The 20,178-nt window shown below is 54.2% G+C and overlaps 1 protein-coding gene and 1 long non-coding RNA gene across 9 annotated transcripts in view; one reads left to right on the top strand and one right to left on the bottom strand.

Moving 5' to 3' along the window:
• IQSEC1 (IQ motif and Sec7 domain ArfGEF 1) overlaps positions 1–20,178 on the top strand; it is a 377,635-nt gene that overhangs the window by 199,637 nt on the left and 157,820 nt on the right. The window contains exon 1 of one of the 8 annotated variants that reach the window (XM_072784966.1): positions 10,982–11,210. The exons of the other annotated variants lie outside the window; for them this stretch is intronic. Within the exon in view, the coding sequence (XP_072641067.1) occupies positions 11,188–11,210 (23 nt within the window). The 5' untranslated portion in view covers positions 10,982–11,187. Of the gene's footprint in view, positions 1–10,981; positions 11,211–20,178 lie in introns of those variants that run through there. 8 annotated transcript variants of the gene reach the window in all.
• Positions 7,563–10,602, bottom strand: LOC140609754 (uncharacterized). Its single transcript, XR_012011488.1, has 2 exons — positions 9,987–10,602; positions 7,563–9,189 (listed from the first exon to the last, which is right to left on the bottom strand). It is a non-coding gene; the product is annotated as an uncharacterized lncRNA (long non-coding RNA).

Raw genomic sequence — 20,178 nt, 5'->3', positions numbered from 1 at the left:
TGAAGGGCTCGTCTTCAGGCCTCCTGCCTGCCCTTAGGGCTCTTTCTGCACCAAGAGCCTCTTCTCCTGTGAGCGGCAAGTTTGGGAGCTCCCTGAAATAGCCGGGGATCTTTCCACATGCAAATATTCCATCCGGTCCATTAACTAAAATCGCAGCAAATAAACTATAATCATAAGACCTATTATTAGTGCGGATGCGCAAGTAATTACCCTGTGCAGATTTAGACTGTGGGAAGAACGTTTGTCTGGGCTGGGATTTTTACCAAACCCACAAAGGTTGAGGCATGTGGGAATAATGAGAAGCTACAGGCTGGTATACCGCTATTCCCTCTGATCCATGGGATGAGCCAGGTAGTACAGCTTGAGATCTCCATTGATTCCAGGTGGTGGACACTTATTAGGCCCCTACTATATGCCAGGCCCCATCAGTGTACCAGGAGATGCCACGATGACCAAGACAGGTGGGCTCTGACGCTGAGGACCCAACATTCTCTTGAAAACAGACAGATGAAAAAAGAAAAAAACAACTAAACAGGATGATTTTAAATGCTCTGGGTGAAATAAAATGGGCATGGGATGGGGGGTGGGGAACATTTCAGCAAGGGCACTCAGGAAATACCTCCCAAGGGGGTGCTCTCTGAGCTGAGACCTAGAGAGTGAGCCGTGCAGAGATCTCGGGGGAAGGTGTCTTGATAAAGGGAACAATGTATGCAAAGGCTCTGGGGCAGGAGTGGGTTGGCACAGAACAGAACGGGAAAAGGAATGAATGTCAGCATGTGAATGAGAGGGGCAGAGCCGTGATGCCAGGGCAGGCGTGGAGTCTATCCTGAGGGCCGTAGGAAGCCAGAGCAGGATGGCTATGATTTGTGTTTGTGCAAGATGACGTGCTGCTCTCTGACCAGGCAGTGCCCCAACTCGGGTAGAGAAAGATCTTGCCCTCCCAGAGAAGACTCCCTCTGGCTCCTACCCCCGGGGATGGCTCTGTGTACCCAGCTTCCTCCTGACCACTCTCCCAAGGCTGAACTGCATGGAGACCGAGACCTCTCAAGGCCAAAGACGCCGATGTTTAGCATGCCCTCCCCGAGCTCAGCCTTCCCAGAGTGTGTGCTGTGGCAGGCACATCTCCTGCAGTCCTGCTTATGCTCATTCTCCACGGGAATCTGCTTTTCCCATTTTCCAGGGTAAGAAACTGACACACAAAGATGGACAGTCACTTGCCCAAGGTCGCACAGCAGGTAAGCAGGGGGCTGAGACCTGAACTGTGGCCTGAGAGCAGAGTCCATGCCTGCTGTGCCCCTGCTGGTGCCACCCAGTCTGCCCTGGGAACCCTCAGGCCAGATGGGCTGTGTCCCTCTGTGTGGGGTGACTCAGGACCCCAGCCCGCCCACACGGGTGCCCTCGGCAGTCCAGGTCAGCAGCCAGATCAGTCCCAGCTGGCCTAGAGAAGAACCCCTCCCAAATCCCCCTCTATGATCGGGACAAGCAGGTGCCTGGCAGAAGGGAACGCAGGCCCAGAGCCAGCTGGAGGTATGGGGAGAGGAGACCGCAGGCCCCGGCTCACCAGGGTCAGCCCTGCTCATGGTCCTCTCCGCAGGCCCAGCCTGGCCTCCAGGCCTCACGCACAACTGGAAGAACTTGGACCGCTGCCCCCAGCCTCTGGAGCCCAGTGGAGCCTCACTCTAAGCCTGGGTTCCCACATGCCCCTCAGGCCAGGAACTGGCTTCATAGGGTGGTTCCAGAGGTAAGCTCAGGTTTCATGTCCAGCCTCTATATCTGTCTGTAACACAGGGTGAGAGCACCCGGGGCAGAGGCTGCAAGGGGACTTACATCTACAACACAACTTGAAAACTGTATCAGGGCTCTGAAAGGGGCCCTGGTGTCTACTTCGGGTGCTGAGTTCAGTGGGAACCCAGTCAGGGCTGCAGCCAGCACCCAGCCAGTTGCACATTGTGCCCAGGGGTCACCTTTGCTGCATCCTGATTCTTTTTTAAGATTTTAAAAAAGATCTTATTTATTTATTCATGAGAGACACAGAGAGAGAGAGAGAGAGAGAGAGAGCCAGAGACACAGGCAGAGGGAGAAGCAGGATCCCTGTAGAGAGTCCAATGCAGAACTTGATCCCAGGACCCCGAAATCACACCCTGAGCTGAAGAGAGATGCTCAACCACTGAGCCACCCAGGCGTCCCAGATTTATTTATTTTAGAGACAGAGAGAGAGAGAGCATGCCAGTGAGTAAGGGGAGGGGAAGAGGGAGAGAAAGAATCCTGAAGCAGACCCCGATTGCAGAGCACTATGCAGGGCTCAATCCCAGGACCCCAATATCATGACCTGAGCCAACACCAAGAGTCGGATGCTTAATGGACTGCACCACCCAGGCGCCCCCACAGCGTCCTGATTTTGTGACCCCCAGGGATGCTGCTCATCTTTGTGTGACACCCTGTCTCAGGCACCCACTCTTCCTGGTGTGCTGCTACATCCACTCATTTAGTCCCCACACAGCCCTGCGTGAAGGGCGGGGATGGATCCTGGGAGGGAAAACCAGCCTGAGAGGAGCTAGGACGTCGTGCCAGGGCCGAGGCAGGCGAGGGGAGAGCTAGATTCAAACTCACGTCTCACTCCAAACCTGGGTGCTAGTCCCTGCAGAAAGCAATATTTTCCCCCTTATTCTAGTTAAGGATGTTGTAGAAATGATGAAAAATAAATTAAAATGAAAAGGGAAATAAAATTGGTATTTCCATCACTCAGAGGTGCTGACTCTTAAAGGTGGCATGTTGGCATGTGTCCTTCCAGGCATGTTTCTAGTTGTGTGTGACACTCACATTGCAGGGTTCATACCAAATACACACTTTGATAACCCGCTTCTTTGTTTAACTAACAACCATTAACTTCATTGTTTGTAAACATCCCTTTTAAAAAAAAAAAAGATTTTATTTATTTATTTGTAAGAGACACACAGAGAGAGGCAGAGGCACAGGCAGAGGGAGAAGCAGGCTCCCTGCAAGGAGCCCAATGTGGGACTCGATCACAGATCCCAGGATCACGCTCTGGACCAAAGGCAGACGCTCAACCACTGAGCCAGCCAGACACCCTGGGATTCTTTTTTTTTTTTTTTTTTTTGTTAAGAAATGCCATTGTGTTATCTCAGATCCCTGGGGCGGCAGGGGCAGGGCCTAACTGACTCACTGTGGCAAGGCAGGGCAGATGGTGGATCCCCAGGAAGGATCTGAGGCCTGGGGCTGGGAACAGAGCCCAGTCCCAGGGCTGGGGGTGAGTGCACTCACATGGGGATGTGTTATGGGAAGGTGTGGAGCTTGCACCTGTGGGCAAGGAGCGCCCCAAGTTTCTACCCACTGCTCCAGCGGCTTCTTCTCCACCTCCTGTGCTGGCTTTCACTTCTTCCCATAAAAGTCTATGTGCCCAGGTCTCTGTACAGCCCTCCCCCCTCCCTCCTTCTTCTTTCCCACCCCTCTGTCCTGGAGCTGTGCCTCCAGCCAGATTCTTACAGCTTCCTGGATGCTTCCCCTGGGTGTCCCCGAGGCACTGTGCCCCAGCATATCCACAAGGGGTAGAGGTCATCTCTCCGTCCACCGAGCACCTCCTCCTGTGCGCCTCTGGAGAAAGGGATTGGCATGTCTTGAGCCCCGTGGTAGACAGCCAGCCAGCCTTTCTCTCTGCCCCGCATACAGCATAGGGTGGGAGGGGAGAGAAGAAATGTCCCCCTGCCTCTAACCTCTCCCCTTTGAACGCATACCCCATGAAGGGATCTACTTAGTCACATGTCTCTCCTCTACCCAGAATCCTTCTGTGGCTCCCCATTACCCTCACAATGACATGCACGCCCTTAGGTAAGTTAACCCTCATTATTGTGCTTCTCACCTCCAGGCCTAGCACATGCTGTTCCATCTGCTTGTATGACAAGCTGCTAGTCATCCTTTCAGAGTCAGCATCAACATCCTACCCTTTTTTCCTTCCTGTATCCCTTTTCCTCAAAGAAACTTGGCCCTTCTTCCCTCGTATTACATTGTATTCTGTGTACGCTTCCATTGCAACAATCACTCAATATTATTATTATTATTATTATTAAAGATTTTATTTATTTATTCATGAGAGACACAGAGAGAGAGGCAGAGACACAGGCAGAGGGAGAAGCAAGCTCCCTGTGGGGATCCTGATGCAGGACTCGATCCCAGGACCCCGGGATCATGCCCTGAGCCAAAGGCAGATGCTCCACCACTGAGCCACCCAGGCGCCGCAATCACTCAGTATTATAGTGTTCACTTGGAATCATAGCTATTAGAAGGCACATGTACTACGACTCTCGGTTGTAAGTGACACGGGGCCCACTGCAAACTGGCACAAATGAAATGGAATGATCAGCTCATATAACCTCACAGTTTCAGGCATGGCTGCATCCAGAGGCTCCAGTGCCAACACTGAGTCTGTCCTTCTGCTCTGAGTCTGGCTTCTCCTGCACTGGCCTCCTTCTCAAGAGGCCCCAGGGAAAGTGCCGGCTCATAATCTTTCAGGTTGAAGTTCGAGCTCAAGTTCAGAGTTGCTCTCTCCCGAATGCCAGTGAAGTCTTGAGTGCCAGGCCTGTTCCTCGGCCCTGCCTGAGCCCCCGACACTGAGCAGGTGCAGGGGTGATTGCCAGGAGGGGAGGCGGCTGGACAGGGAGAGGGAGGTTGGCTGTCCACCACAGGCCTCCAGACATGTTCCCTTCCTCCAGGCAGGACACGTGGCTTTTTCTCACCCTACTACCCTCACTGCCTACACTGGACCTGGCCCAAAGCAAGCAGCAGTCAGCATTCTATGGGTGAAGATACAAGTGGATGGAGAATTAGTGCTGCTCTGTGGTTGGGGAATGCCCATGGCCCTAGGAGCCAGGGGCTGGACAGTGGGTGGCCACACTTACTGGTCCCCAACCACACTCACAGTGCAGCACGGCTCTGTAGATTCCCGTAAAGACCCAGGAGGAGAAGGCCCTGTAGACCAGCCTATGGCAAGGGTGTTAAGGTGGCCATAGAGGGTTGCTGCCCCCTTCATACACATCAGAGACCTTTCCACTCTGTTTCTGAGGAGCGGTGCAAATCACCAAGTATGGACCCAGAGAGATAGACAGGCACACACATGCACGTACACAGAACCTTCTAGCTGAGACAGGCAGGAGGGCTTCCCGGAAGGGGAAAGAGCAGTCTCCAACCCCACAATGACCACCAACAGCCCTGTGGCCTTCCCCCAAACACTGCGATGCAGATCCCTGGTCTGTTCTGACTCAGCTCCTGAGCAGCACCTTTCTCACTGCCAGCCCTGGCACCTGCCCTGTGCTCACCCTGCCTGGTATCCTCAGCATCAGCACGGGGTTTCCCAGCTGGGGACCCTCAGACTCCTGAGGCAAACAGAGGGCCTCAGGAGAGCAATTTTGCTTTCATAACCCTATTTCTTTGAATGTGTATTGGTGGTGTGACTAGCCCACCAAGGACACGATGCAGAAAGTTGAGCTTTTTAAATAAAAACTATTTTTAGATTTGAAAAAAAAGTAGCCAAATTAGTCAGAAAGGTGAGAAGTGGGAGGTGCTGTCAAGTTGGTTTAGGGGCTTACCGGATGCTCTCATTTCAGCTGGGGGCAAGGGGAGGTAGGTGTTAGCCTGGTCTTCAGACTCCAGTGCCCAGAGAACTTCTAGTTCTGTGAACTTCCCAGCAGCACAGAAGGCTCGAGACCAGTAACCACACTGGCTAACACTCTGGGCACGAGCAGGCTGTAGTAGGCCATGGTCTGACTGCTTTGCACCTGTAAACGTGTTTAGTCCTCACCTGAAGGTAGAGGGAGATGCCCTGTGAGCCTCCATGCATAGATGGGTCACCTGCCCAGAGTCGCACGGCTGGAGGCAGAGGTGGCTCCCAGCCTTGACCACGAGGCTATCTTGCCTGCTGAGAAGGTGTTTGGCCTTGTGAAGGGGAGCGGGAGGGGGCATAGCACCTATTAGGAGAGAGTGGGATCCCACACGCCGGGGCATACGCAGACCCATCAGCCCTGGCCTAAGGTCTGCGGCTGCCCTGCTTCGCCCCACTCAGGCCTCAGATCGGTCAGCACTTGGCTAATGGTGCATCTTGTTCATGGTCACACCCTCCGTCCCACTTGGGGCCCCTCGCAGGCTCATGAGTGGAGGCTCAGAAGGGCAGGGGCTGTTCCCAGCACCCTCGGCTCCTGCTGGTTCTCGCCCTTGGGGAAGCAGGACAGAGTTCCAGCTCTACAGAAGCGGGCACACCAAGCAGTATCCGACTTCCACACCCCCTCACCCCCAGCAGTACTGCCTGGGAGATGCATCGGGAGCTTCTGCAGGGAGTGTCCTCCTGGCCACAGCCCCCTCGCTCCTCACGGGCCTTGGCCAGCTCCGTGGACCAGGGCCATCCTTGGCGAGCCTGGCACAGCAGTGGGAAAGCAGACCCTGATGCCAGTCCCGGGGCTTCCAGGGCTCCATATGGCCTGGACAAGCAGCCCGTCGGGGACCCCTGCTAAAGCTGTCCTGGGGCAGGGGCTGGGCTTTTCCCCTAGGACCGGAGACAGGGCACCTCGGTGGGATTCGGTGCACTGCAGGCAGGGTGTTTGCCTAGCTTCTGGGAGTCCACGCACATTCCCAGAGAGAATTGCTGTAGCTGCCTTCCTTTGCTGCCTGCATGGGAGGAGCGGGGACGGCGGCGGCGGGGAAGGGGGTGGGTACAGGCTCCAGGACAACTGTGCACCAGCCTACCGGGCCCCTCCCAGCTCTGAGAGCCTTGGCCCATGACTGGGATCAGAAAAGCCTGTGATTTGGCAACTCAGCAAAGAAGAGTCTGCTTTAGAGTTTCCATCTGGGGAAAGAGAATTGCAGAAAGCGACAGGCCGCGTGATCCCCGTTGTGTAAAGAAGGTTTAAAAACGTGGGCCAGCATTCCTGCCCTTTGTAGGCACCTACATGGATAGGAGCATGGTGTAGGAACCATTCACTTCAGGGTGAATTCAGTGTGTATGTGAGGAGAGAAGGGCTGGGGAAGAGATAGAAGCCCCCGAGTTGGGCTTCCTTCAGATCCAGAATGTCCTAATTCTTGGGGTAGCTGCTGGGTACAACAGAGTTCACTGCAGCTATTATTGTGCCTTTGGGTGTCGTGAAACTAAAATTTAAAAAATTTTGCAATTTAATATGATCCCATTTTCTAGGGTCCAAATAATTCTTTATACTGTTTATAGGCCTATAAAGGTAACTACATGCATAGCAAAAGTTCTGGAAGGATGTGCTCCAAACAGAGGACATCAGCTACCTCTGCAGAAGTGGGCAAGGGGAGTGGTCAGGGGACTTTCTTTGGTTCACAGAGAAGAGATCTTCAGGTTAGTTGTGCCATTCAGGTTTTGTTTCTTTAAAATGTGAAGCTCAATGGGCATCTGGGTGGCTCAGTCAGTTAAGCATCTGCCTTTGGCTCGGGTTATGATCCTGGGGTCCTGAGATCGAGCCCAGGGATCAAGCCCAGAGTTGGGCTCCCTGCTCAGTGGGGAGTCTGCTTCTCCCTCTGCCCCTTCCCCTGCTCATGCTGTCTCTCTCTCTCAAATAAGTAAATAAAAATCTTAAAAGTAAATTAAAAAAATAAAATGTAAAGCTTAACCTAAAAGGAAAAACAAATCCAGGATTTGAAAGATTTGTGAGTCTGAGCTTTGAAGAGTCAGAATGTTGATGGGTTCTGTGTTTCCATGGTTAGAACCATTGCTGGCCTGAGGACAAGTTCTGGAGTTCCATCCACTCTGCCCCCATGGGAGAGGTTCAATCCCTGGGACTCCAGGGCTGCCAGCCTGGAAGGTGCTGTGACCTGTGGACTGTGTGCTCCAGCCCTTTCTGTCCAATCTGGTCCTTGCATGCTGGGGACACATGGGGGCACGTCGGCAGCAGGGTGCAGGAGCCAGACGCTCCCTGTGTGAATGTGTCTCTTGGCCTGCAGGTCGGGGACGGGAGTCTTGGATATGGACAGTTTCCTGGACAGCTCTCTCTCAACCACTTTCTCATCCTAGTCTGGGTTGCTTCCAGGGGTCCATGGTTAAAAGGTGGTGTGGGGGCTGTGGGCATTTCCAGAGGGACCTGGAGAGTGAGTGGCTGCTGCTGTCCCAACACCAGTTCCTGCTAGGCGTCAGCTCCATGATTTCTAGAGACTCCCTGATGCCTGACCCACCACCATCAGAAATCAAAACAGCCCAGGTGTCCTGTAAACACTTGTCTACACTCTTGGCATTTGTTTCTGAATGAATGCTGGGGTCTTCACCATTTGCCCTACTTTGAAATAACAACATAACAGAAGAAAGAGACATGTAAATTTATAAGGAGGAAGTGCCAAAGAGCAATGAATATACAGACGGATGTCATGACCCCCACCACCACCCCCTGACCCAGGAGGTTCAGTGGACCAGAAAACCCAGGAAAAAGGGATGATGATGCTGGCTCTGCAATCAGGGGCTGTGCTCTGAGCCTCAGTTTCTTCTTCTGGAAAATAGATGTGATAAAATGATCCTCACTTTGAGGATATTGTGAGGGGACTTGCTAGGGCCCAGGATTGGGAGTCACAGAGATACAGAGATGTGGCTTTTGAGTGGGCTCTGCTGCTGTGGAGAGGTGAGACCTCTCTGTGTGGGACGGTAATCAACTGACTTTGGAAGGTGCCTCTGAGTATTCACTAAACATCAGATCTGATAAAAGGATCCTTGTGAAGCCCTCAGGGTTGTAGTTGTTGTTAAGTTTGCATTGTCATTAAAATCTTGTGCATCTCCAGTTCGGAGAGAGGTGCTGGAGAGAGATCCCCCAGCAGGATCTGTAACATGTTAAGCTCACAGAATGTGAGTTACATTCATGACTACATTCTTCTCAGGGAGGGAAGTCCACGTGTAGAAAGATTGGTCATTCAAAGATTTGCTTCCAGAGGGTGAATCGGGAAGCATCGTGTAGTGCTGATGCCATATACCACACTCACTCAGATGCTCAGCTCTAGTACTGCTCCACACTGGACATGGAGCCAGAAGAACTGGGTTCTAGTCCCACCTCTGCCACTCAGTGCTGTGCAACTTCAGGCAAGTCACTCACCATCTCTGAGCTCCATGTTGTCCACTGTCAGGCAAGGAATAAAACTCAAGGTTGCAGCATCCCTCCTTCCCCTACATTCAGTGGGTCTGAGAGTCTAGAGAGAATAGGAAAAAGGGAATGGCCCTCTGCCAACCAGAGGCGGGGCATTCATACCTATTCCCTCATGTAATCTTCCCAACGAGGAAGTTTTGCAGGTGCTTAAGAGCCAGGATTCTGAATTTAAAAAATTTAAAAAAAAGGGGGGGGGGGGGCAGCCTGGTGGCTCAGTGGTTTAGCGCCGCCTGCAGCCCAGGGCCTGATCCTGGAGACCTGGGATTGAGTCCCATGTCATGCTCCCTGCGTGGAGCCTGCTTCTCCCTCTGCCTGTGTCTCTGCCTCTCTCTGTGTGTCTCTCATGAATAAATAAATAAATAAAATTAAAAAACAAAAAGAGCCAGGATTCTGGAGCCAGACATCCCTGGAATACCACTCACCAGCTATGTGACTCTGGGCCAGCTGCTAAACCTCTGGCCTTAATTTTCTTCCCTTAAAATAGGATGAAAAGGAAAATAAAATAATATAAAGTGATAACTGAGGTTTTCATAAGGATTATAATGAACATAAAAATTCTAAATGTGTATATATCTGAGATAGTGAACCTGGGGGGGAGAGGATGGATGTGGACCTTCTCACTTTTACCTCCTCGCGGCTCAGCCACTCCAGCCACCCTGGCCTCAATGTTACTCAAATACACTCTGCTCATTTCTGCCTCAGGACCTTGACACTAGCTCTTCCTTCTGCCTGGAATGCTGCTTCCTTAGATTTTCCATTATTCAGGTCTCAGCCCACATGTGCCTTCTGGGAGAGGCGTTCCCTGACCACCCCCTCTGATGTAGATGGCTTCCTCCTTACCTCTCACTATCTGCCTCCTTTCCACGTCTTCTGCTTTGCTTTTTGTCCTCATCCTTACCATGTAAAAGTATATATTGGACTCCATGCTGACTTCCTATCTCCCTCTTAGGATGTAAATACTACGACAGCATTGCCTTCTTCATCCGTGAGTTGCCAGGGCACACGCAGTGCCTGGCACAGGGCAGGTGGTCAGGGGTGTTCGTTGAACGGATGAGTGAGTGAGTGAGTGAGTGGGCACCACAGCTAGACCAGAAATTCTCCCTGGCTCCAGGACATGGCCAGCACAGGTGATAACAGCTGTGCACCCCTGCAGCTGCTGTGTGTGACCAGCCCTCTTGGAACGCTGTGATCTGGCCATTATGATCCCATTTTACAGTAGCATAAATCGAGGCTCCCGGAAGGCAAGCGGCTGGCCAAGGCCCCCAGGCCCTTCGGCGGCAGCGCCAGCCTGTGCATTCCGCGCTGGCCTGCCTCTGTGCCAAGGCAGAGAAGCCACCCTGGAAAGCAGCGTCCTCGCAGGCTCCGGGCAGCGCGTGCACTTTAGCAACAGGATTTCCAGGTTTCCGGCGCCGGCCAGGACCGGGCGGGAGGCCGGGAGGCCGGGAGGCCTCGCACCGCGCCGCGCTCTCCGCGGGCGGGTGACTTTGCGGCGAGGGCCGCCGGCGGCCGCCCTGATGCTGCGGTTGCCATGGCGACGAGCGCCGCGGCGATTGGTCCAGCGCGGCCGCACTACGCTGCTCCTTGGGCGCCGGGGGAGGGCGGAGGGGGAGGCTCGCGAGCGCCCGCCCCTCCTCCCTCCTCCGGATGCTGCGAGAGCGGAGCGAGCTCAGCTGCCCAGGCCCCCTCCTCCCCGCGCTCAGCCACCCCGGATGTGCGGGAGCGAGGGAGCCCGAGGTGGTCCCCGGTAGCTGCGAGGCCGACGCCCCCGCCCCCCCCCGGCGACCATGGTGACCCGACCGCTTCGCAGGCTCCCGGGCGCGGTGTGAGCCCTGCGGTGCCCGGGCCCCTCGGAGCCCGCGGCCGCCGCCCCCTGCTGCCGCCCCAGGCTGGGCGGGGGAGCCGGCCGCCCCCGGGAATGTGACTCGGCCCGCGATTTAATTTTATTCCCTTCCACTTCTCGCCTGAGCACCCTGCGCCTCCTCTCCGCACGCTGAGCCTTCCCACCTGGAGGGAGAGAGAAGGGGAGGCGGCCCCAGGCAGGATGGCTTGCAGAAGACGCTGCTTGTGAGTATAGGTGGCAGGTTGATGCCTGACAGTGGGGGCCAGAGGTCGGAGGGGGCTCGGCTGAGCCCGCAGCTGGAGGGGGGAGGGGAGGGGGAGGGGCGGGCTGCCAGGCAGTTGGCTTGCAGGGAGAGCTGGCCACTGGGCAGAGGTGTCAGCCGAGGTATTTGGTGGTGGTGACGGAGAGAAAAAGGCTGTTAGTCAGCAGGTCTCCATCGGGCCGTGAAATTCCTTTTCTCTGAGGGCAGGTAACCCCCCAAATCCATACACAGCATCTTCAACGCCACTGCTTCCATTTTGGCTTTTGGTCTAGCCCTCAGCATGTCTATTTGGAAGAAGCCTCTTGTGCCCAGCTCATTCGTGGCCAGCATTTCAGCCATGCCCGATGGAAGGCTGGCCGGAAGATTGGGGTGGGGACAGGATGCTGTGTCCTCCACGGACAGGTGAAGGCCCAGCCCGCCGTCTTGAACAGGGGGCCCTGGTGTCCTCCTGGGCCACGCAGGTGTTCTGTGGGCCGGCGGCAGAGCACCTGTCTGCTGGGCCTCCAGCCAGCGGCAGAAGCTGTTAAACTCTGCACGGGGTGGTGACATCACGGGTCCGGGTATTTATGGAAACCGAAGCCCGTGCCTCATTAAGCTAGGCTTCCCAGGGGCCATTGGATTAGAATGTTGGCTTCCCTCGAAGCTCTCTGAGGCTCTGCACTGTGCTGTTACAGGGCAAGCGACCTCTGGCCCCGCAGGATCCGTCCTCTGGGACTTGAAGCTATAGGGGTGAGACCCGGCTCCACATTTCCACCTGTCATGGCCAGGCTGCCCAGGGCCTCAGCCATGCACGGCTGTTCAGAGGCCTCGGACCTTGTACAGCTAGAGAACAGAGTTGGATCCTCTTGGACTGGGCTCAGTCCCCAGAACTAGAAAGAGAGGCCTGGAACATTGTGTAAGGGGACATCTTAGGGGCCACTCGGAGGCCTCAGAACACTCTACCATAAGGACCTATGGAGCTCCTCATTAGGCAGCACCTGCGGGGGGTGACGGGGGTGGGGGGAGGTGATGAAGGTGGCCTGTGTCTATGGTTTGCTGTGTTGTTCGTTTGCTTTTTTTAGTGGAGAAGCCCACAGGTTGGTTTGTTGATGTGAGCAGAACACCCCAGCATTCTCACTCCCTGTGACAAGGCCCCAGCTGTATTTTTGGAAACAAATAGTAAATCCTTTCCCGGCATGGCACATCCGCCACTGTTGCTGGGAACAGGTCCTCCTGAGCAGTCTTCTTCTTGCCACACCTTTGCCCGTGCCCGGGAGTTCATCAAGCCTATCTGGTTGTGGTTTTGCCAGGCATGCAGTCGCTACACAGATTCCACTCATCATCTCAATACTGGTGCAGCCTCATTCGGTCTGTCCAGAGCCCTGGAATCTGCACTTTAATGCATAGACCCTGGCAGGGTTGTCCCTAGACTAAGTCTGTCCCGCCACTTGCCTGGGAGAGGGCCTGAGCCAGTGCAAAGGGAAGGCCTCCTGAGGGAGCTCCGTACCCCCGGCCTCTCATGTGTGTGGGTCTTTTTACCCTTCGCCAGCTCTCAGGCTCCCAAGGTCTGGTACCATGACATCCAGGCCGTTCCCCCACATATTGCCACCAAATCTATGGGTACGGCAGAGGCTGGGAGGGGGTGACTGGAGGGGAGCCATTGCCCCATTGTTTCTGTGTCAAGATCTGAGCCCCAGAGCAGGCCTGCCTGATTAGGCCGCACAGTGGGCCCTCAGGGTGTGTTTGCTCCCTACTTCACCCTCACCCAGAACCTCGACCCTCCTAGCCCCTGCTGATCAACCTCTGTTCCCAAGGCTTTCAATGTTTTTTGAGCAGGAGCAGGGATGGGGAGCTAAGTATCTCTAGCTCTTTAACTTTCAGGGCAGCTGGAAACTCAAACACGGTAGCATATTGCCGACATGCTGCTGCACTGTTTCGCCTCAGAGCCTCCTCTGCCTTGTTGACCCGTTGGCTCGCACCCACTGCTGTAAAATGGGGGATTGTTGATGTCATCCTACAGAAGAGGAAACTGAGGCTCGGGGAGGATAAGAGCTGGGCTGAAGTCACATGGCTGCTTCCTGCTGTACACTGAGCACCCCCACTGCCTGCCCCCCGCCCCCATACACCACATGCCAGACCTGACACACTTGCTCAGGGTCCACGTGCATGGCAGGATCAGGGTGTACCCTGGCCTCCATTCTCTTGTCCTCCACTCTCTGGGTCCCAGGGAGTGGGCCCTAAGAGAGGGTTATGGACTTCAGGCTCTGGCGGAGAGTGGATACCCACCGGCCTGGTGGCTCAGTCACGCCGTGGTGTAGTGAACAGAATAAAGGCTGACAAGGAAAACGAGAGATTTATTAGCCAAATGGGGGGAAAGCATGAGGCCTCCAAGAATCGGCTCCTTAATCAAATTTGCTAACAACTGAGGTCATTACTGTACTGACAGTTTAATTAATGGTGTCTTAATTAAAGTCAGCCCCCTTCAGACTGTAACTACACTTAGCATGGTAACTGCCGTCTTATGGGCATGTCACATCCTGCTGCTTGAACACGGGAAGTTGGACTCGGGGCAGACATTGAAGTGTGCAGAGTGCGAAATTCAGAGTTGCTGGGGGGGTGTGCTAGGGGGCTGGAATGGGGCAGTCTCCTGCTCGTTCATTCATTCTTTCATTTGCTCATTCATTCACTCACTCTGGTTGGAACTTCCGTGGCCCCTCTGTCCTTTCCTTCAAGGTTTTGCTCCAACCACCAAATCTAGCTCACAGATGCCACCTGACATTCCCCTGCCCTTTCCCTGGCCAGCACAGTCTCCATCTGCCCACTGCTCTGTTCCCTTGTTGCTTGCTTGGTTCATCTTCACCTCTAGGATGCCAGCCATGTCAGGGCAGAGAGATTGGCAGTGTGTTAGCTGCTGTTGCCTCTAGCATCTAGGAAAGCACGGGCATATAATAATTGCTCAGTAAATCTCAAATGAGTGAATGGATGATGGATTTTCGCCGGGCACTGCCCGAAGCAATAAAACACATTGCTGAGTAAGAAATAGTTTCTGCCTTCTGGGAGCCTGCTGGCCAGTGAGAAAAATAAATATGAACAAACAGTGTCCGTGCAGAGTGCCAAGGGCCTGGGTGGGAAGATAACCTGGAGACAGGGAGGGTGACCACATCCCACAGTAGGCAGATGGGATGAGTAGGAGGGGACACCCCAGGTATGCAAATATTAGGCCATGATTGCAGGCATTTTGCTGGCATTAGCTCATTTGACCTTCACAGTAACCCTGGGAGGTGGGGCTGTTATTATCCTTGCTATACTGGCAATGCCACTGAGTCACCAAATAACACCAATAACACCCACACAACACCCAGTGACAGAGTAGAGTGGGACTTGAAGCCGGACCCCAAATCCCAGCTCTAGTGCTCTGTTCTACTGAAAGTAATTTCATCTGCCCTGAGCCCCAAGTGTGAGGGAGGAGACGGTGACAGATGACATTGACAATGTGGGCAGGACCCAGGGCAAGAGTCATCCAGAGTACCAGGAGGGGGCTCTCTCTGCAGGCACTGGGTCATGGGGAGCCACAGAGAGTTCTGATCAGGGGTGGGGGCCATGGTTACATCTCTGGACTTGGGGGGGGGTGTTGGGGGAGAGGCTGGACAGAGCCCTCAACTGTCCTTTCCCCGTGCCCTTAGCAGGGCACACATATCCCCAGAGAACTGTGACATCACTTAGGGTGTCGGGTCCCCTCACACCTCCACACCCCATTTGGACCATCAGGAAAACTGCAAGGGGGCAGGAACTTGCTGTCTGAAGGCTGGGTGAGGAATGTGGCTTACTCCCTGTGGGTCTGCTAATAGCAGGGGGCCGCCCGGGAGCCAGGAGGGGAGCCAGAGAACGCCCCTAGGTCGTGGTCAAACAGATTTTGCTGTGGCCAATGGGGACCTAGAGGCATTGTTGTTGGGTGCTGACTAAGCACCCAGCAGGCTCATTCCAGGCCCCACTTTCCCTTGTGTGCCTCACCTCGCCTACTCATGGGCCCCTGCTGCCTCTCCCTCTGCCTCACACTCACCCCTGCCCCGACGTCTCTCCCAGGGTCTCACAGAGCAAAAGAAGGACAATCCACTCTAGCTCTGCCCCCACTTTGCTTTGTGATCCCAGGCAGGCCTCCTGTCCTTACGGGGCCAGCGATGTCCTCTGGAAGTAGAGAGACAGGGTCAGCTCTTGCTTGTTCTCAGCTATGCTGGCACAGGCTGGAGGCTGGGTGAAGAGGGGCCAGCATTTCACACATTCTGGCTCTTTCACACACACCCAGTTCTGTCCGTCGCACGTGGTCACTGTGGGGCCACTGTCCACGCACGGATTCATTCACTCAACCCAGTTTGTGTGCCAGGCCCAGTGGAGCAGTTACTATAAACAGCAGCAGTGTAGAGCAGCAAATTCCAAAGGCCACAGAGGCCTGAGCCACCGAGAGATTGAGGGAAGAGAAGAGAGGGGATGGCCCTGAGGAGCAGTGGGGTGGCTCTGCTCACCCCCCGCCTCGTCTGGCTCCATGGCCCCCCGTACCTGCTGCTTCTCCTGAGCCACCCCTGCTGCATGCCACTCCTACCCGGTGCTCTCAGGGGAGCTAACTTCACTCCTGCTGCTCCCTCCTCGAGGAAGGCTCTCTCTCCCCCTCACCTCCGACACCAGGGTCCAGCTCCCCCAGGCAAACTGGCCCCCCCACTGCTGAGCACAGTCCTCCCCTTTGCTGCCGCACAGGTCCCTCTCTGGTCACCAACTACTGCCTCTCAGTTCCCCCCGGCAGACTGGGGGCTTCCCAGGCACGGCCCTGCCTCTGTTGCTCAGCGCGTCCCCACAGGCCCCGGCCTGGCAAAGCACCAATCGATAAGCTTTTTTAAAAAGTTGTGGTAAAATACACATAACATAAAATGTACCATTTTCACCATTTTTAAGTGTGCACTTTGGTGGCATGGAATATACCACGCTGTCGTGCGACCGTCACCACCACCCATCTCCAGGGCTTTCTCACCTTCCCAAACTGAAACCCTGTCCCCATGGAACCCTAACTCCCCTCCCTCCTCACCCCAGCCCACCCTCCCTCTACTTTCCATCTCCAGGAATTGTGACCTCTCCAGGGACCTCCTGTGAGTGGGATCATGAGGTGTTGGTCCTTTGGTGACTGACTCCTTTCCCTGAGCATCATGTCCTCGAGGTTCATCCCTGCTGTGACCTGTGTCAGAATTTCCTCCCTTTTTAGGGCTGAATAATATTCCACTATATGGATAGACTGCATCTTCTTTATGAATTCATCCATCAGTGGGCACTTGAGTGGTTTCCACCTTTAGCTATTGTGAGTAACACGGCCGTGAACAGGTGCGTGTTAACATCTCTCCAAGACCCTGCTTTTGATTCTCTTGGGTATATACCCAGAAATGGAAACACTGGTGTGGAAAATGAATGGTAATTCTATACTTAATTTTTTGAGGAACCATGACACCGTTTTCCACAGTGGCTGCACCATTTTACACTCCTGCCAGCAGTGCACAAGTATTCCTGTTTCTGCACATCCTCACCAATACTTGCCATTTTATGTTTTGGATTTTTTTATAATAGCCATCCTCATGGTGCAACATGGTCTCTCACTGGGGTTTCAATTCACCCTTTCTTTGATGAAGCCTGAGTGATGCAGCCTCCCCACCTCTTGACGAATCGCTTAGCCCCAGGGACCCCCGGGAGATTACGGAGCTCTAGGTACCCCCACCCAGAACCCAGTCCTCCAGGACATAGGCAGCCCAGGGGGGCTGGACCCTTTGGAGGTGACTGGCACACAGTAAGTGCTCAAAAATGTTTAAGCACACAAGCAATATCTGCTTCAATGCACTTTTTTGTGATTATTCTTATAACTGAGAGAGAATTCATTCCTCTACATGGCACAAAGATGTCTATATATAGCGCAAAGCCAGACCCCTCCCTCCTTGTCCCTCATACCCAGAGGCCACTGCTGTGTCCACTTTCTTCAGGTCCTTCAGAGAAGTTCTGCATATTTACAGATATGTATGTGCTTTACTATTGAAGTGCCTCAGCTGCCAAGCCAGTTACACAAAGCAAGTTAGTTTTTGGTTACTGCTTGGCAGTTCTGGATTTGAGCCAATTAAAAGCTCAGTTTGGGGGACGCTTGGGTGGCTCAGTCAGTTAAGCATCCAACTCTTGGTTTCAGCTCAGGTCATGATCTCGGGGTTATGGGATCGAGCCCCACATCAGCTTGGGATGCTCTCTCTCCCTCTGTCTCTGCCCCTCCCCCAGCTCATGCTCTCTCTAAATAAATAAATAATAAAATCTCACCCCCAAAACCTCAGTTTGGGGGACATGGTGACCAACTATACCTTCTAGGTGGGAAGCCCTGACCCACCAGGCATCAAGAGGGCCAGTTTCTCATAGCTTTGCCATCGTCACCTTGGCTGACTGTCCACGTCCGCCCTTTTGAGCACACTCATTAGCACCTGTCCAGCACTGGGCCTGGGCGAGAGCATGGGGGAGCAGCAGCCCCTGCCCTTGGAGAGACAGATGCAGGTGGAGCTGCCAGCGTGGGGGTGGAGAGTCAAGGCCAGGGGCTTTCAGCAGGGCCACACTGCCTCCTTGGGGCCGTTGGAGATGCTGGCAGGCATTCTGGGGGACTCCGGGAAGGCGTCTGGTTGGCAGGGGCCGGAGGTGCTAGCGCCTGATAGTGTGTGGGGCGGGCCTACGCAGCCAAGAACCTGCGCAAATGTCTAACAGCATATTCATGGGAGTAAAAATCCATGTTAACTGAGCCTGGGCCCTCCCTCTCTTCGATATCCAAATCACAAAATGCGTTTCATATGATTTTAACATACGTCGAGTTTTCCAAGAACACAACTGCTCTTCTCACAGTCGAGGGAAGATCAGACTTCGGTATGTCCAGAGCTCTGCCAAGAGCTGTCACCTTTCAAAGGATCACTTCACTGAGGGCAGCACCCCTCGTGGCATGGGCCTGCCAGCAACCCCCTGTATCGTTCAGGGCTGGAGCCACTGCCATCTAGAGAGACAGACGACTGATGTCCTCATTTTGCCCTGTGGGACAGCCAGACCCACCACTACCATGCCTGGTCCCCTATCACTCCCTTGTGGGTTCCTGTCCTTCTTTTCTCTCTGGATTGTTACATCGAGAGCATTCTGTTGACTTTTGTTGTAAAATATGCATAGATAGATGTTATTTATAAGCTTCATCTCATAACAGAGAGGGGGTAGCCCATGGTGAAGGTTATAAAGGATGGGACGTTGGACCAGGGAGCCTTGTAATGGGACTATTGCGTGTCTTAACCATGGGGGTGGGTATATGAGCCTGTACATCTGATGGAAGTACATGGAACTAACCACACATGCACACACATGCTCACACATTATGCAGACGTTGCATGCCCACACGTGGATGTGAGTAGGAGTCGAACGAGAAATCTAGGATACGGGACGGTACCATGTCAGTATGGGTGGGGATAATGTCCTGCGCTTTTGTAAGATGTTACCATGAAGAAAATGGGGTAAAATGTAAACAGGCTCTCTCTATATTATTTTGAACAAGTGAATCTACAATGGTCTCAGAATAAAAAGTTTAATTTTAAGAAAAGGCTGAAGATACGTGTTGGAGGAGGGCTAGACCCTTGGTGACCATGGGACATGGCAACCCCCTCAGTCTCAGAAGCCTCCATGGTCACCAACCTCTGCTGCCCTCCCTGCCCTGACAGGTGAGACCCCTTAACCCCTTTCTCCCCAGGCTGAACCCAACCAGGGGCACTGGGACCAACTTCTTTCCCTCCCAGAAAGATGACATAAGCCCCTTTTGCTGCCAGCTGGGGCCTGATCAGCCCTGGCATGAAGTTTGAGACTCTGGAGCTCTCCCCAGACACTTTCACTCTTCCCTAAGGCTCCCTGATCCCGAAGCCCATGCCCAGCCCCACCTGCCGTCTCCCCTGTGCCCTCCGACCATCCACTCCCTCCCGCCCAGCCTCTGCCCAGTGCCACCTCCACGAGTCATGGTACAGCCACTTCCTCCTTCCCTGCCCCCTGTCCCTGTTCTCTGCCACCCACCCAGAAGCAGGGAGCTGGGACGGACACAGATCAAACATGGTTTCAAATACCATCTACAGACAAAAATGTAACCCAGCCAACTACAACGAGAAGGTTAAGGGAAGCAAGTGTTTTTGAGGAGTCTGTCGTCCTGCAAATTGACTTTTCAGTGAATGGGCTTTTGGCAGATTGACTCGTCACAGGTTGAGGGAGAGCCGGGCCGAGGCCGGTGAGGTGAGGCTGGGGGCGGTGGCTCCGAAGCCAGACCCACTGTGGTGTCAGCTCAGGACCCAACCCACCTGGGACCTTGGGGACCAGGCTCACCGGACAGACCTGACTGACAGACACTGGCCTCCCCTCTTTCGTTTCCCTGATCTGGTGATGAGCTGGGCATACGAGGTTACGAGGTCTGGGCTGGGGACACCCCGTGTCTCCGCCCATCAGTTCACACCTGACCTTGTTGGACGCTGGCACACTGGCCTGTCCTCGGAGGGACAGATCACCCAACTGTGACAGGGTCCCACCGGAGCAGCTTCCAAGCTCCGCGGGCGGCAAATCTGAGCATGGCTAATTGCAAGATGTTTTATTGGCTCCAACAGTTTCATTCCTCGTGAAGACAGCCCCGGCATCTGTTTGGAATGGCTAATAAGGGAAGTGATGCATTTTTAATCACCACAGCCCTCACTGCAATTCACAGCCTGCCTCTTGCAACGCTTGCTGGGCCCTGAGATAACGCAGAGAGCCCTCCTCACGTTTGCTCTCATTATAAATAAGAGCGGAGCACCCGGCTTCACCCAGATGTCACCCAGAGGGCTGTAGGCACCTTCCCGGTTCCTCGGTCTCCCAGCCTGGGTCAGCCCCAGGCCCTGACCATCTCC

The sequence above is a fragment of the Canis lupus genome, chromosome 19, assembly GCF_048164855.1.
Source record: "Canis lupus baileyi chromosome 19, mCanLup2.hap1, whole genome shotgun sequence".
Lineage (NCBI taxonomy): Eukaryota > Metazoa > Chordata > Mammalia > Carnivora > Canidae > Canis > Canis lupus.
The sequence above is the reverse complement of the archived record's forward strand: the minus strand, read 5'-3'. Positions and strand labels throughout refer to the sequence as shown.